Raw genomic sequence first — 16922 nt, 5'->3', positions numbered from 1 at the left:
CCTCTTCCTCTTCCTCTTCCTCTTCCTCTTCCTCTTCCTCTTCCTCTCTTTGTCTTCTCCCTTTCTCTTTCCTTCTCCCTTTCACTTTCCCAGCTTTCCTCCCTCCCTCCCTCCCTCCTTTTAAAACTTACAAGGGGAAGAGGTAGAAATACTTATTAAAAAAAATCTTATGAGCAGAAATCAAGACAAATGTCTTCTGCAGAAAAGAGGACGAAGGACAAATCTCAAACACTACTTTCTCGTAGTTGCCATGTACTCACAAGCACGTGCATGCTTCTAGAAAGACATGCCTACAGGGTATTCCTGTACTGCAGAGAGCTCAAGAAAGGGAAATTGAAAAGAAAGATACTCCTTAGAAGTATAAAACCCATGAATTTTGTAACTACAGGCATCGGTCTGACTCAGAAATCCTCACAGCTTTCTGCCAGTAGACCACAAAGGACCAAAGGGGAAGAAAAGAAATCTAAAGTTCAGCTGACACTGCCAGAAGTGTGGCCCCCGGTGTTAGAAATATCCTATTTATTTCCTATCACTGAACTGCATGGCTCATGTTGTCATGACACGATTGCTCATCTCAGGAAGGAGCCTCCTCCTACATCTGTTTCATGAACGAGAACATTGCTATCTGGAGAGGAAGGGATGGTAATCTAGCACAGATTTTTATCTCCAGGTGGGGAAAGTCCCAAGACAAGCTGCTATTGTTCCACATTGTAGTCTGGGCAAGACAGCAGGAAGATAGGTGTTCCGGGAGCTGGTTGGACAGGGCGGAGATGTGGGACACCCAGAGCAGGGAGAGGTGCAGGCCCAGGTCCAGAGAGGCAAACACAATGGGATCTGACTAAGCCAGAGAGGATGCACTTTAAGAGCAAAGCACCACATACCATCACTTTCCTTCCCCTGGGTTGTCTTTCTGGTCCTTGGGCAGATGTGAAAGAATGATTTTGAATTTTTATTATGGTATGAAATAAAATGCATTTCAGGAACTTATTAGAGAGTGGGTGAAATTCAAACGGAGTTCATATGTGAGTTGCTTCCTGTAAAGAAGCTCTAGTTAGTGAAATAAAGAATCTAAGGTCAAATCAAAAGGTTTTCGTAAAAATGAACGTTTGGTTGGTTTTTGTTTTGTTTTGTTTTGTGCAAGAGCAACCATATCGTAGGAAACCGAAAAGCAGGACAGATTTGTGTGTCCTCTAAGCCATGTACCACTTACTAAAGGCATTATCCTTAGGTTCATACACTGCTAAATCTGGGGATTGAATGTTGCCTCCCAATTTTTTTTTCTTTTTGACCTATGCATGGAAAACACTTTTCTAGCTCACTATGTTGTGTGAGCAATGCTGTCAACATCAGAGTCATTCCATACATTTGTCACCCATTTCTTTCATACATCTTCATAAAAGCATCCAATCTATCAGAGTCTGTTGTCTACGCACCTGGGGCTGGCTTTGCTGTCTGCTGATGTTCAGGCAGCAAATGTGCACGTATGGCTTTGCACTACACACAGCCTGAGCAGGTTCACAGTGAAGACGGTGAACTTCACAATTACCTAGATGGACAATTTTGTGATACAGGCTGACTAAACATCATGTTGCGTAGCTCTGTCCTGCCCCAGGCAGCACTTCAGTGACAGCAGGGAGAGGAAGAAGTCGTTAAAACAGTTGAGCCAGTTTCCTTCTCAGAAGGCTGATCCCGCCCAGTGCTGAGCACCTCCTGCATTAATTTTGCCTCTTGCTGTTACCCAGATGATTTTGATAAACAGAACACATGCTGGTTGCAGTTCTGGGAACTCCAACTGCCCCAGGTCTGTTCTGAGTACTAATATATGTACTACTTCTGATGTCATGTGCTACCTGTACCGATGCTCTGGATGCTGACAGCTAAGCGAAAATGAGATATGAGTTGGCAAGTTTGCTTTAGCAAGACAGATCAATAAAAGGCTGCACAAGAGAATGAGGAAGAGGGAACAAGGATAAATCTACTGGTGTGCCTCGTGCCTCAGTCTGTACCACATCTGAACTTGCAATATCACATCGGTGTAGGTACCACTGTCACTGTGTGAATGTGCATAGTGGAGGATGCTTTGAGCAAAATGAATGGAGAGAACAAGAGAGAGGGGCTTAAAAGACTGGAATAGCTGCGGTAAGCAAAATGCAACACTCCACTAATCCATGAGAAATAGGCTAAGGCACAATCTCTTCACAGTCAGAGAGAGCAAACAGCTGTGACACAATCAAGCACGCTGTGCTGGCTTGGGACAGGGATGAAAGCTTTTTGGGTCTGAATATTACCAAACCCAGATGTCTCTTAAGTGAGTGCCACTGGAGGATAGTCCAACAAAACCTGAGTGAGTGGGTGCATGTCTTCCTCCTGCAGTTGTTTGTGTGTTGATCTGACTCTTCAGTGACACTTCTGCTTGTTATCTGTGTGGATCTAGACAGTTCTTTTAGTTCTAAGCTCTGTCATTTCTTTTGGTGTGCAGTGGAAAATTTCACATGGTATCAATTGGCTACTGACTTTATATTCACCAGTCCTTAGCTAACATCAGTATGTCTCCTGCATTAACTGTACTATTTACAGTCACTTGCTTCCATTCAGTCTCACTTCCACACACATGGGGAAAAAAAATAGGTTTTCAGTACTTCTGATACACCCACTACTTCCCAGCTACATTTCTCTATTCACTCAAGACAGATTCTGCACAAAAGTCACAGAAACAGAAGTAATTTACAACAGTTTTGGTTTTTCCCCTAAAGCCATAAAGCATTCAGGCCATGCATCTCTGTGATTTAAGTTAGGACACTTCCACAGGAGAGTGAGAAAAAGAATTGAAAACCATGGAGTTTTACCTGTATTAGCTTGCACTTCACTCGGCTTTCCAGTTATAATCCATCTTGCTTGAAATGTGAAATTAAGTCACTGGCAAGCTACTTTATTTCCTTTCCCATGCTTGGTTTGCTTTGCACAACCATCCGTTTTTGTTGTAGCAATTCCCCTTGTTTCGGGGACTTAAAACCTTATGTTCTAAGCAGCCAAATACTTTTTAAAAGTGGTCTCAAAGTTGTGTTTATAAAATACCACTGTCAACCTGTTCCACCCATAGCAAGCCACTGACAGAGAAACGAAGTCGAGGAATGAAGGACCAGAAGTAAACAAAAAATACAAATTTCCACACACTCTGGAGAAGCATAGGTTGGTTTTATTTTTTAAACAAGAAAAAGCATTGCTGCATTAATGAATACATACATTCAAAGCACTCAATACATTCATCACTTGAAACAGAAGCTCTGGACAGCGCTGTCCTGAAGCAGCAGCAACCAGCTCAGTGCAGACGTGTGGCAGAGAAGATTATTTTCGTGTACTTCTTCAAGTCACACAAGTACATCTCCAGGCACAAACTTGGCTTAGGCATGTGCTAACATTTGAACTACTCAGCTGCTGCCGTGAAAGAACAATGAGTATTAAACTATTTCTTCTAGCACACTACTGAAAAAAGCTACTTATTAAAAAAATACTGAAATAAAAACATGGACAATGTATAAAAATACTTTATTTTGAAATGTCACACTCAGCTTTTCCAGCTCATTTCTGAAATGAATGACGACTACTGCCTTCGTTAAAGGAAACAATAAGGCTGAAACAACCAAGCAACCAATGTACACGTGAATGAATCTGCTTTCTTCTGTCCCACAAAGTCAGATAGAAAAACATAATTCAAAGCTAAGAACATACTTAAAATCTAACTTCAGCCATTTAAAAAGCTGACTTACACACTATTATTGGTTAAGGCTTGCACCATTCTAACAAGCTTTAAACACTTTTCACGCATATAAGGTCAGAAAATTCAAAAGCAGCTCACTCTTCCTGGTGATGATCCAAACTTCGGAGTCCATCCAGGCGGCTACTGCTTTGGCAGAATGACTGAACACTGCACAGTGGTCTGAAATGCAAAGTCAAAGTAGGTGAGTGCTGCCAAAGCAAAGCAGATTTGTTGTCTTAAAGGCAAGCTACATAGTTATCATTCTGTTTACAAGCAGGAGCAACTCTTTCCATGTGTGCAGTAGCATTTCCAAACTTCCTGAGTGCCGCCTAAGTTTGAAGAATTACAGGGAGGGTGCACTGACATTGAGAGCCAACAATCTTGCACAGACACCACACTAAAATTCAGGTATTTAGGCTTGTAGGCTACAAATGAAAAGCTGTGCAGCTTATTTTTTGTTTACATGCATTAGTTGTCTTTATAGAAACCTCTTTACAAAGGTGAACAGAATGCTCTGAAAGTGAAATTTCCTGAAAAGATTTTTTTTTGCATGTTGGTTCACCATCAGCTCTGAAGCATAGCTTTCATGTACAGATATCTTTCTCTAAAGGTGCACGAGTTGGAAGAAAATTAAATTAATGCTCGTGATACATAGAGACAGGTAACTATGGTCCTATCCTTGAATGGGTCTGAACAACATCAGTTTCAGCTTTCTTGAGAGGCCCTTAGCCTGTAAGGCTGTCCACAGTACACAGAACCTTTCTGCCTAACTCAATTCACTACAGCCTATATACATAGTTACACTGATTTGAGATTGTTTTTGACAAAGAAAATTAATCAATCAAGAATATTTTAAGATCAGAGCTCTACATATATAAATCATGAATACAGTTACCACCTGTATTAGTCTAAAAAAGAAAACAGCTATCAAACATACTATAGTCCCAGCATGTCAAAGATGAACGTGCTAAAACAACGCCTAAGGATGCCTTCTCCAATCCGAACTATCCTGAAGTCTTCACTCATTACAACTTCCTTACCAAGTACAACATCATTCCCTCTATCAGAACTGACAAACGTTTCTCACTGGCTAGTATAGCAGTCTAAAAAAACAACAGGGAATATCAGCAGAATTCCACAGTTAAGAAATTCATGAGGAGTATTCACAGGAGATCTAACACTGTACGAAAAGCTGACTTTCTTACATTCACGCAGTAAGAAAAATCAGTTCTAACGTGAAATTCCCTTTATTATTTCAGTACAGATTCTCTTCTGAACTTCAAGAGATTGAATTGTTAATAATAAAAGGTACAGAACTCAATTCCCAGTTTTTATAAGTTAAAATACTTTTCAACAAGTCAGTTTCACTTTTTTACCAATACCTTTCCCAACAAAGATAAACAAGAACCTACTAATCACAGAATCACAGAATTGTAGGGGTTGGAAGGGACCTCCAGAGATCATCGAGTCCAACCCCCAAGTCAGATCCCTCCAGAAAGTGCCTGCTGCCATTGACTTGTTTACTTTATTCTGTAATAAGCCTGTACTTTCCTTGGTCAGTTTCTGATACTACACAATGCTGAAGTTGCTCTTGTCACCTTTGATGTCCTTCAGCTGTCAACTACAGGCAAGCTGGTTTCCCTCAAACCACCCCTACATAGAATCACAAAATGACCAGGCTTGAAAAGGACCGCAGTGATCATCTCATTTCAAACTCCTGCTACATGCCTGGTCTTGCTTCTGGATTCTTTGTTGTTTGTGGTTGCTTCTGACACCTGAATGCTGCATTTCTGCACCAAGGTCTGTCAGTCACTCAGCAAAGTCCGACTCCTGGTGGGTCTTTGTGACAATCACTCATATTTGAAGAATAATGCCTGCCTTTCAGAACTCCTTGTCCATTCAGAGCTGCCTCCCATGAGATGTTGCCTACCAGTTCACGGGCTAAACAAGTATGCTCACCTGAATTTCTGCACCTGAACTCCTTGCATGCCACAGGCTCTTGATTTTCACTATTTCGTAAGTATTACAGCAATAACTGCCAATGATTACCACCCTACTATATACCTCTCATTGAACCAGCAGATCCAGCTGAGTATCACCCATGGATTATCCTATCTAGAAATTCCCCTGACATCAGTCAGACATTATGCGGACCACTGTTATCATCATGTTTCCTGGTCAATGACATAAACACACAGGGACCACACACTGTTCTGAAAGAGTAAGGGCTTTGTAACCTGATGACACCTCGGACTAACAGGCTGTGGGAAGATGCCGACCTTGCAGAAAAGTTAACTCCAAACTTTTGTTCAGACTCATGTAATCTGATCCTGGAGAACGGTCTATTGCAGCAATATGGACAGCAAATACCTGAAGATGTACTGATGGTTAAAAGAAATGACATTCAAATAAGTCGTGAACTGAATGGCATACCACTGGAGAAAAAATACACAAAAGGGAATGTTCTCCTACTCAGACATTTTTGCTTCAGCCCTCTGTGTTACCACTGTGAGCTTCAGAGATGACATCAACTCCTGTGTCACTAAGGAGGATGCACATCTCCAAGGAAAGGAACAAATGTAGAGCGAGGAGCTTTGCAGCAGTTTTGCTCCTGCCTGGTGATCTTCCTACAGTCATATAGCCAGATTATGGAGGCCAGAAAGGAAAACCTGTTGCTCACAGAGTGTTTTATGGTTTCACATGGTTCCCTACATGCATATGAGAAACTGACACTGACAAATGCCTATTTTGGATATCCAGCTGTAGCCTGGCTGTAAGCTGGTGCAGTTTTACTTTATTACTGATAGCAGAGCATCAGCATGCACAGCTCAGCTCCTTCCTTGTTGGTTTTCCTGACCACATTATTTTATGGTATTCAAGAGGTGCTGCCTTCAGCACTGGGAAAAAGTATCTCTGAAAAATAGTAGTTCAAAAAATGCTGATCAGCTGACCTTCAAAGATTCCCAGAGCAAAATCTGTAGAATACATTTACATAAATATGAACCTTTGATATGAACCTCTTAATGATGCAAACAAATACCTGCATAGAGGCAAAACTCATATCTCTCTTTGCTGTATCACATAACTGCCTCTTTCTTTATTCAAAATCACAAGAGCCCAAGACCAGTTCTTCATCTACCACCATTTATTATCTAAAATGGTAAAATTTCTAGCAATTCCAGCTGTTCCTAAAAAAATATAGTAAAAGAAACAAAAAAAGGAAGACTTCAAAACCTCAGATCTTCCTGCTACTTTGTTGTATTTGTTTTGTTTTGTTGCATTTGTATTTGTTGTATTGAATCAAAAATAAAGTGACTCCTACCCTCCTGACATCAACTCTCAACTTTATTACCAATACCCAGTTCCTGTTTCCAGACATTTTAGTATCATCAGATCAACTTCCCTTCTCAGCATATTATCACTAAAACCTGGCCACTAGTAGCAAAAACCGTAACAATAAAAGAAATGCTGAGCTATATCAAACCTACTTCAATCTTCATCACTAATACTAGGCAGCAGCAGAGAATGAATCTAAGAAACAATACAGGAAGGAGTGTCCCTTCCTCTCAGCATGTCACATTTTCTTTCAGCAAATAGCAGTTCAATAGCTCCAGAAAGCAACTGAAATGGTGTTTTGAATAGCTGAAAGTGAACTGAAACAAGAGCTTGCATTTGTTATTGAAGGAGAACTTTACAAACACAGTTTGTTCTTTCCAGCACCTTACTCTTCTTCTCCCTATCAAGAACCAAGACAATCACACAAACAAAAGCAGGACTCAAACACACCCGCCAAAACTGGCAGGAAGGTGATTCCTGCCTTAGCAGGGATACCTGAGAAAGTTTCCTTTCACACCAGCATGAACAAAGGTGCTGAGGAATTTTTGGTGCATATTTTAAATTATTTGTTTGAAGTTTTCTTTTTTTTTTTTTTTTTTTTTTTAAATAAGTACACATCTGTATTAAACAAAAACACTTTTGTTTATCCTCTGAAAAAGTTCTCTGTAATTAGAGGATTAGAGGGGAGGTCTGGTTCTGCTGTCCATCTTGTCCATTCAAGACAACTTCCCAAAGACTGCAAAAGGAAAATGGAAAAAGCCTGTTGCCTCTCACGAATGTGTAGAGGGGACACGAAAAATAACTAACAGCTGTTCCAGATAACTGAACTTGGGTGGGGAAGAGGGATAAACATAATCCATAATCCTAAAAAAGACTACGCTGCCTAGTTAGGAATCAGTAAAACATTGATTTCAAGGATTTTGGTGGAACTTCCATAATGAATCTGGCCTGTTCAGATATGCTGAAATGAGTTCAGAGGAAATTTTACTTAATGTGACTTTCTTTTAGGATGTTAATTAAACTACACATGACTGTCACTGACCAGAGAATCAGACTGGAAAAAAAAATTCAATTTTTATCCCCTTCAGAACACTGAAAATTTTACTAATACAGACAGTTCTGTTGACAGTTGATAGACATTACTTTGGCATAAAAGGAGACATGATTTATGTCTTCTGCCTATTTTTTTTCTGTCTTAGTCACTCAAACTTCAGAAAATGTATTAAGTTTCTTTAAAGACAAAAAAAAAAAGAACCTGAAAGTTGAGAGAGTCATTGGAGATTGGATACCTTCACTTCTGCAAAAGGCTTCCTCCTTTTCAGGCTGCTGCACCCACTCACACAGCTCTCTGTGGCCCTCTACTGTTCGCTTCCCTCACATGGATTCTCATACCATCCCAATGTAACTCTCAGTCCATCTCATGCTGCACACCCTAGCACTGTGAGAAGTACTCATGTGTCACTGAAACCCTGTTGAGAAGTTGGATGGACACCATTCTCTTACTCTACCCTATAGACAGAAAGGAATCTCAAGCACTCCACTGAAACTGCAATAATGTAAAACATAAAAACAAATTCCTGTCTAACGTAAACATAAAAACAAATCCTTATCTACAGAAAAATTCTGCCTAAAAATTCCTTTACTGAGATCTTCTGTAATGTATCCTTTTCTACTCTTTTTTTCATGCACTTTGGATCTGAAAGCATGTGAATGAACACAGTTTTAATAACACCAAACTGGCTAATACCCATATGTTGTGACAAACTCCTCTCCTACAAATTGAAGCAGATGCAATATCTTTCATGCAGTTCAATCTTTCCCAGCTGTCTCACTGTTCTAAGATCTAAGTTAAAGCTGAGCAGAGGTAAAGGTTTTCACTCTGTACCCTTATCCTGAATCTTACCTATGCTATAATGGGTAGCATTTAAATCCTCAACCATTAAGTTTTATAGCATTTCCTATGAAACTGAAGCTAAAGTTGAAGCTAGAGCTTCAAAACAAAGCTTGTAAGGTTCTTAACCAATTTATTTGCCCATTTTAAATGGATCGGGTTTGTTAAAGCACACACTCCAAAAATTTACAATTTAAGCAGAAACATTTGGGAACATGTAACAAATGTCTGCATATTTACACTGTCCCCAGTAGCAACTGACCTCCATGTACTTACTTTCAGGGTGTGCAGGGTGTCCGTCCATTCCATGGAACCTATCTGAGGTATGGCACTCAGGAGTATGCTAGTAGCCTTGTTTGCATTCTCTTTCAGTGTCTTCAAAACTTTATCCACTGAAACCTACAAATACAACAGAACTGAGTGGTATTTCTCAATTTTCAGGACACAGATTTTAAACCTCCAGCTTGACTAAGCAGAAATGTGGAGCACGGAGAAAAGCACAGTATATATCTTAAAGTGTCATGATCCTTCTAACTAGTAAGAACTTTCCTGTGACTGTATCTCTGACTGCATTTTTTACCTTGCTTCTGATTCTGTGAACTTCGTACTTAAAAAAAGAAAAAAAAGTGAATCTTTTCATCTGAACACATTAGAAGTAGTGACACTGGTGAAGAAACATCTGCTTTCTAGCCATGTTTAAATACATCATAATAACAGTGAACAAAAATTAACATATCTAGATAGTGATTATCTAAAAAAAAGAAAAAGCCAAAGCTAGATAAGCAAAACAGTAAAGAAAACAAAACCTCTGTAGAATTCTCCAAGACCTGCTGGCTCCATAAAAACGTACACTATCTCTATTTTGCTGTTTTTGAAGTACTGCTCAACCCATGTTCAAACAGCTCTGTAGAAAACAGAGGCAACACTGAGACTGTATTTAAGAAATTAAGATTTAATAATACTGTACAGGGATGCCACAGGTGGGGAAGATTTTATTTGTATAATAAAATTTGAAAGAGAATTTTTAGTTACTGACACAAATTATCAAGTGTCTGACTAAGTTAACTGGCATCCTTCAAGCAGTAAAGCTGTACTGTTCCTTTCTATGATGAGTATGATTTAATAGGCTACCAGGAGAAGTTACCCACTCATAGCTGCTGCTCAGTTGTATCCCATGAGAAAACAAACTAAACAAGACATATCCTTTTGCACAAAGTTACTAAAGAAAAAAATACCAAATCAATTACAGGACATAAGTTCACACCAACGTCATGCATGCAAACTCCCGATTTAGACACAAGAAGGTAAACTGTTTGCTAACAGTAAGGCAAGTTTATAAAAATGAGTGAAGTCACAACATTGATTCTGTTCCTGCTTTAACATTTGCTACTCCAGAAAAACTCAGTGGTACTAATTTAAGTAAAATCAAATTCAATTCAGCATGTGACCTCTGTCAAAAGCTACACACAGGTTCTTATCCAGACCCCTCTGGACAAAACCTAGAGGAAAAAAGTTTCACTCACCGCTTCTTCATGCTCCTTCCAGCAGTCATAATCTGTTGCCATAGCAATACTTGCATAACTCATTCCAGCTTCTTTTGCAAGAATCACTTCAGGCACTGTGGTCATGTTGATAACATCCGCTCCCCAGCTGCGAAACATCAAGCTTTCTGCTCGAGAACTGAAACGTGGTCCCTCAATGGTGATCATTGTCCCCTTGGAATGACACTGGAGACCAAGTTTCTTTGCAATCTCAATAAGAACCTGCAAAACATGCCAATATCAGGAGAAGCAAGTAACTCCCTTGATGCACTGCTTCACACCTGACAAAAAAGTCCCCCAAAAACAGCTGTTACACACAAAAGAAGTTAGCCTGACACCAAGCAGTTGTGATTCACTTGGCTACAGCTGTCCAAATACAAATATCATTTTCAGTTTTCTCATCCAGTACAATAAATTAATGGTCCTACTGGTAGGAATGATCTTGAACTCACCTGAGTTTGTATCAGATTATTGTTTTCAGTGTAGGAGGTTGGAAAGCAGAAACATTTAGCATGATTATTTAGGCTTTACTTTGAGAACAGAATGGTGGAAGACCTAAATGCTGATGCTACTAAGTGCTGCCTTGCCATAATGGTAGAGCTCAGATGGGAAGAATATGAAATTCGTTTGTTGGCAAAAGTATAACCATATGCTTCAAAAAATACCCTGAAAATGTGGAAATAAATTACAACATTCTCCCATGCTACTGACTGGGCTTTACATAGTAGAAGACTATTTTGCAATAGTCTTTCTATTTCCAAGAGGACCTAGTATATGCAGAATCACCATGACTTCCCTTCTTGGAAAATGGCCTGGCAACAGTTGATACAGTAAAAATGAGAGTGTAAAGGCATGCATAAAGCGGGCCCAGGAAAGCCACAACTGTCCTGAGTGTGCTACGTGATCTACTGAGTGATTTCTGACTTGGCACTTGGATCAGGGGGCTGTTAGGAACAGCACAAATACCCATAAAGCTGGGGTACCCGTATCTCCTTCAGCAGGGAGATAAATGGGCAAACCTCTACTTCAGAAGAGTGGGTATGCTTGTGGCCCACATGTGCTGGGGAAGGGCGTGCATGCAGCTGTATGAATGCATGTGGATAGCATAAAAGAGAGATTTGGGAGACCAGCTAGAGAAGGACTCTCAGAACTTTGTAGCTGCTTATTAACATGCTTTGCTAATTACTCCATACACTGATTCCAAATGTGAAATTCATCGACTGCCTATTAGTTACGTTAATAAATCAATATACAATTCCATTTGTGATTTGACTTAAACAAGAGAAGCTAGGTAGTATTTCCATGAAACTCTTTACAAAGCTACCACTTAATTCCTTGCAAGATACTGCTGTGAATTTCTGAAAGTAGTAAGAACCAAGGCAGCCTATGCAGATACTTTCCTTTCCGATTCTCATTTGATTTATGGTGTGCAAGCCAAATAAAATGGAACAGTTCTACATATTTGCAGAAATACAATTTAATAAAAACTTTTCAGATTTTTTATATAAATTCCTTAATTAGCCCATAACATAGCTGTTTTGGTATTATTATTAGCACATTTAGCTATGATGTTTCTCTGAATTATGATAAAATGGGCTGAAATCATCCCAACAATTTCAGGAACACTTCCAGGAAAAAAAAAAAAAAAAATTAGATTTCTTTTATCTGGTATCTCTTCTCAGGTTCTCCAGCAGCTCAAAACCACATGTTCATTTAAAACATCTGTTAGGCTGATTAGAATGCACAAGCTAATGAGATAATCACCACATGTCAGACTGGAAAGTACCTAAATGTTTGTTCTCTGAAAAGGAGCATTTCTTTGGCTTTTTTACAAAAATTAGTACCCAAAGAGCATTGTTTATAGCTATTCAGCAATCAGATGAAAACCTGATGTATGTTTCTTGCAACCTCAGTAAATTACTTATGTCTACTTAAACTTTTTAAAAACAACAAGAAAAGAAACATAGTGTGATGTGTAGCCAATTATTTCAGTAATAACATTTTTTAATCTGTTATATAAAACATACAGTTAGCTCCCAATAAACAACTTGTGTGTCTTGTGGCACGACATCAAGCTCAAAGACAGTAAGCAAATATGCGCCAACTAATTTTTGGTAACAGCATGTGGGTAGGCTCTCAGTGCTTGAAAAATCTGAAGTATTTTGTATTGTTTGCAGCCCAGAGTAAGGAGGGTAGTGCAGGCACTGTATAATATGACTATCTCCTCTCCAGCTTTAAAATGTCTTTACTTCATTGCATTCCTAATGTGCTAAATGCTATTCCACTAACAATGCTATGGACCTACTGGTGGAAATCTTAAAGCCACACAGTTTCCTGTCTAATTAATAAAAATAACCTATAATGGCAGTGAATTGGTGACAAGCAGAATAGCTGGCAATATGAACTTTTGTACATGCTTAGGGTACAAATTGAGCCACCTGCTTCGTAACTCAGTTCTGGCCTGCTCAGTGTAGCAACCGGCTGCATAGAAAGTAAACCTGTTGGATGGATATGACTAATCCTGCAGATTCCTGTTCTCCTCGAGAATGTGACTCCCTGCAGCTTCTGATCAGGCCGTTCCACAAAAACACAAAACACTGAATTCAATCTTCACTTTCCTTTTTCCTCCGATTCAATGAGAAGGTATACTTAGCCACAGATACACACTTTCCTGTAAGGTTTTAACTGTATTGAAAAACAGCAATATCACAATATTTAGTCTAAGCATTTTTGACGTTTGAAAATCCTGGAGTCACTAAACAAAGGAAAGCAAAATTTAATAAAAGACAACTGTAATTCGATTTGTGTCTACATTTATGTATAACCAAGATGTTATAATTGCAATATAATCAAAAGAGTAAGGCAAAGTGTATAACCAAGATGTTATAATTGCAATATAATCAAAAGAGTAAGGCAAAGCAAACAGGGATCACAAAAGAGAATAAGTAGAAGAGCTTACCCTTGGGTTGAGCTCACTAGAAGATATCAAAGAGGAGGATCTCCAGAAGAGATCCTTCCCCTCTGGTAGCCAGCTCTTAAATAGGTCCAGGAGGGGTGGAGCCTGGCTCCACCCCTTCCGGTAGCACAGGTGAATTGCCTTCACCTGTGCTCCTCTGGCTGACTCATGGCTCACCTCAGGTGATCAATCAGAGGTTCAGGCCGTGACTCAGCAGTTGCCATACAATTTAATATCATACTAACAAACTCTTTGCTCTCTACCACTACCAAATGCTACAATGCACAAAAGCATAAACACAATATTGGCACTTCTGTGAATGCTGAGTACTGCTCTTAATTCCTTGTACTTTAAGTACATACAGTGCCCCAGCCACAGATGCTGCTTCATTCAGCATGAAAAGGAATTAATCCCTAAATCTGCCTTCCAACTTCGTTCACACAGGTTCTCTTCACCTGTTATACGACAAAAAAGGTTTTTATCCTTCTGAAATCTAGGACGCCAATTGTCTTTTTAGAGTGTTCCACATAATCAAAGATCTTTTACTTTCCATGCCTTTCAATTGCATTTTTCTTTAACACTTATGTGAATAACAGCAATATCATTTTCATGGCCCTCCTTTGGACTCTCTCCAATATGTTCATGTTGCCCCTGTAAGAAGAAACCCAGAACTGGACCAGGCACTAGAGCTGAGGTATCACCAGTGCTGAGATGAGGGGGAGAGATGGACATCATCTCTATATTCTGATGGTGGCTAATTAGACTATTATACTATAAATAACAAGCATCATAAATACAACATTTTAAAAAACATCTTTATAATTCACTAACCTCTCTGGTTTTAGTGCAGAATGGCTCTGACATTGGAATATGACACACTCCTGAGAGACTGCAAGATTGACCATCATATAAAGTACAATGCCTTTTATTTGTCCTGAAAAAGCAGAAAACATACTCTGAGTGAAGAACAGGGATCAAACAGAACAGAAAACAATAAACTCATGGAAGGGAACAAAAAATATCCACACGATAGCAATGGCTACCTATACTCACAGAATGACAGAATGGCTGAGATCTCTGGAGGTCATTTGGTCCAGCCCTGTGCTTAAGCAGGGACATCTACAGCAGGCTACCCAGGACCACGTCCAGATGGCTTTCAAATATCTTCATGGAGGGAGATGCCAGATTTTCTGTGGACAGTCTGTGCCAGTGCTCCAAGATCCACATGGTAAACGAGTGTTTTCTGATAATCAGAGAGAGCTTCCAGTGTTCCACTTAGTGCCCACTAACTCTTGTTCAGCCACTGGGAACCACACAAACCCACCCAGCTCTGTCCGCTTTGCTGCCTTCTTTGTGTATTAATACACACTGGTAAGACCCTCCACTGAGCCTTCTCCAGGCTGAAGGCTCTGTCAGCCCTTCTCCATGGGGAACGTACTCTAATCCCTTCATCATTTTCACGGCCCTCCTTTGGACTCTCTCCAGTATGTTCATGTTGCACTTGTAGGAGGAAACCCAGAACTGGACCAGGCACTGGAGCCGAGGCATCACAGGGCTAAGTGGAGGGGAGGCATCACTTCTTTCAGTCTGCTGACAATACTTTGCCTAATGCATCCCAGGATACCACGAAGCCCTCTTTGTAGCAGCTCATGTATAAAGTCATTTGAATGCGAAGACTAGCCTTATTTTACAATTCTTGTCTTAAACAACTTCTACTCTTAAACACAAAATGGAAGAAAGCTATGTATATTTATTACCTTCATTCTTCCATTAAACAATTTAATGAACACACAGAATGTTTCTGTGCAAAACGGTCAGAAAAGAGAGTACTTTATTTTTTATGTGGAAGTTCAATTTTGCCAAAACACAATCTAATGCAATCTAAGACTTCACCAGATTACAAATAACGACAACATCACTCATTTCAGGAAATTAAGAAGCCATGTTGTCCAATCACAATGGGAAGTTAGAAATCTGAGTGAATTAGTATATTTCAGTGGATTTCACGGTGTGGGTTTGTGCTGCACAAATAATGAACTATGTTTTTTAAAGAAAGACTTTTTTAACTGTAATTCTCAGCACCAGCACATGTATCTCCATAGTGTGCTGTCAAGCAACACACCTTCCCCACAAATGTAGACATGCTCAACTGTTAAATTTTAGTAACGACTTACTGACATAGAACACACCTTTGAAATAGAGGCTAAACACTAAAAGAAGCAGTTTTATTTACCTGCTTGGCATGTTCCTGTGTTTGCAAGATAGAAAGTCCCCAGTCATGAAACAAAACTGAATACAACAAAACTGAGTAGAACGAGAACAATCTGAAGTCAAAGGCAACATAATAAACCATTTTTCACCAGCCTTTTTAACACTGTGTGTCTTCTTGATGGCTGCATTAGCAAGACCTCGTTTATATAAACAAGAGAAATTAACACTGTGCAGTTTGGCCTTGCCAAATTCAGTTCCACACCCAACTCATGAGCTCATCAGCAAATATTTAAATGAAGGTTGTCATATGTTACTGCAGATTTGAAAAAGATATATAACTTATTCTCAAGGAAGAGGTTACATATTTGGAAGAGAGTTCAGCAAAATAAAAGTACATGCTAAATAATCTGCGGTTTAAATTTGGTTGAAATGGTAGTATTAATTTTTCTCCTACAACACATTGAAGGGCTGCCATCAAAATCTGATTTGACATCTCTATTTCAAGTGTTTGCTAATGAATTATTTAGAATTGGAGGGATGGGAAAATCATAATCAATTTCCTGCATATTTCACATGTTGTTGGTTGAACCCTTTCACTTAGAGCAGTGTTCTATACATCAGATACCTAAGAGATCACTTAAGAAAGATCACATGCACAAACATGTATTTCTGACTTCTAGGTACCCTGTTTTTTGGAGAGAACAGGCATATGACTAGATGGTCAAACAAGAAATCCTACAATGTTTAGCACCATACATACAAACTGCATGCAAAGAAACCATGACCTATGGCTGCTCTGATCAAGTGACAACTTGTACTTGCACCCAGGGTCTAACAATTTCCCTTCCATGTGGAAATCTACAATTCTGAAAATGTCACAGCTACCTGATATGCTATGCTTACTGTTAAAAACAAACACAGATTTGAACCAGCCTCTGCTTGTTGCTGTCTATGAAGCAGTGGCTGGCAAAGAAGAGTACCTTTCGGCCTCTCCTGCCTGTTGCCCTGTTACTTCAGTCAAGGGTTGGCCATCCTTATCTGTCCCACTAACCTGTCTGCAAAGCAGGGAACAGCTGCACTAAATTTTCAATGCTGCATTACCATTATGTTGTATTGACTAAAGAAAGTCACACTGATGGAACAGGAGTTGTCCTGGGCTGCATATAAAATACGTAATAAATTTAATTTATTTAAGTTACAAAGTTTACTTTTATATGTATTTGATAATCA

At 39.4% G+C, this 16922-nt stretch overlaps 1 protein-coding gene across 1 annotated transcript in view; it reads right to left on the bottom strand.

Annotated features, from left to right (window-relative positions):
- Positions 1–3176: 3176 nt before the first annotated feature.
- The window catches only part of LOC122186327 (methylthioadenosine phosphorylase), a 29747-nt gene continuing 16001 nt past the window's right edge, over positions 3177–16922 (bottom strand). The window contains exons 5-8 of the mRNA XM_042882880.1: positions 14313–14415; positions 10508–10747; positions 9261–9383; positions 3177–3937 (exon numbers count right to left, since the gene is read on the bottom strand). Of these exons, the coding sequence (XP_042738814.1) occupies positions 3899–3937; positions 9261–9383; positions 10508–10747; positions 14313–14415 (505 nt within the window). The 3' untranslated portion in view covers positions 3177–3898. The remainder of the gene's footprint in view (positions 3938–9260; positions 9384–10507; positions 10748–14312; positions 14416–16922) is intronic.

Source organism: Lagopus leucura, unplaced genomic scaffold (genome assembly GCF_019238085.1).
Source record: "Lagopus leucura isolate 7727_CA_CO unplaced genomic scaffold, USGS_WTPT01 Super-Scaffold_100036, whole genome shotgun sequence".
Classification (NCBI taxonomy): Eukaryota; Metazoa; Chordata; class Aves; order Galliformes; family Phasianidae; genus Lagopus; species Lagopus leucura.
Note: the sequence above shows the minus strand (reverse complement) of the source record. Positions and strands in the feature narration are given on the sequence as shown.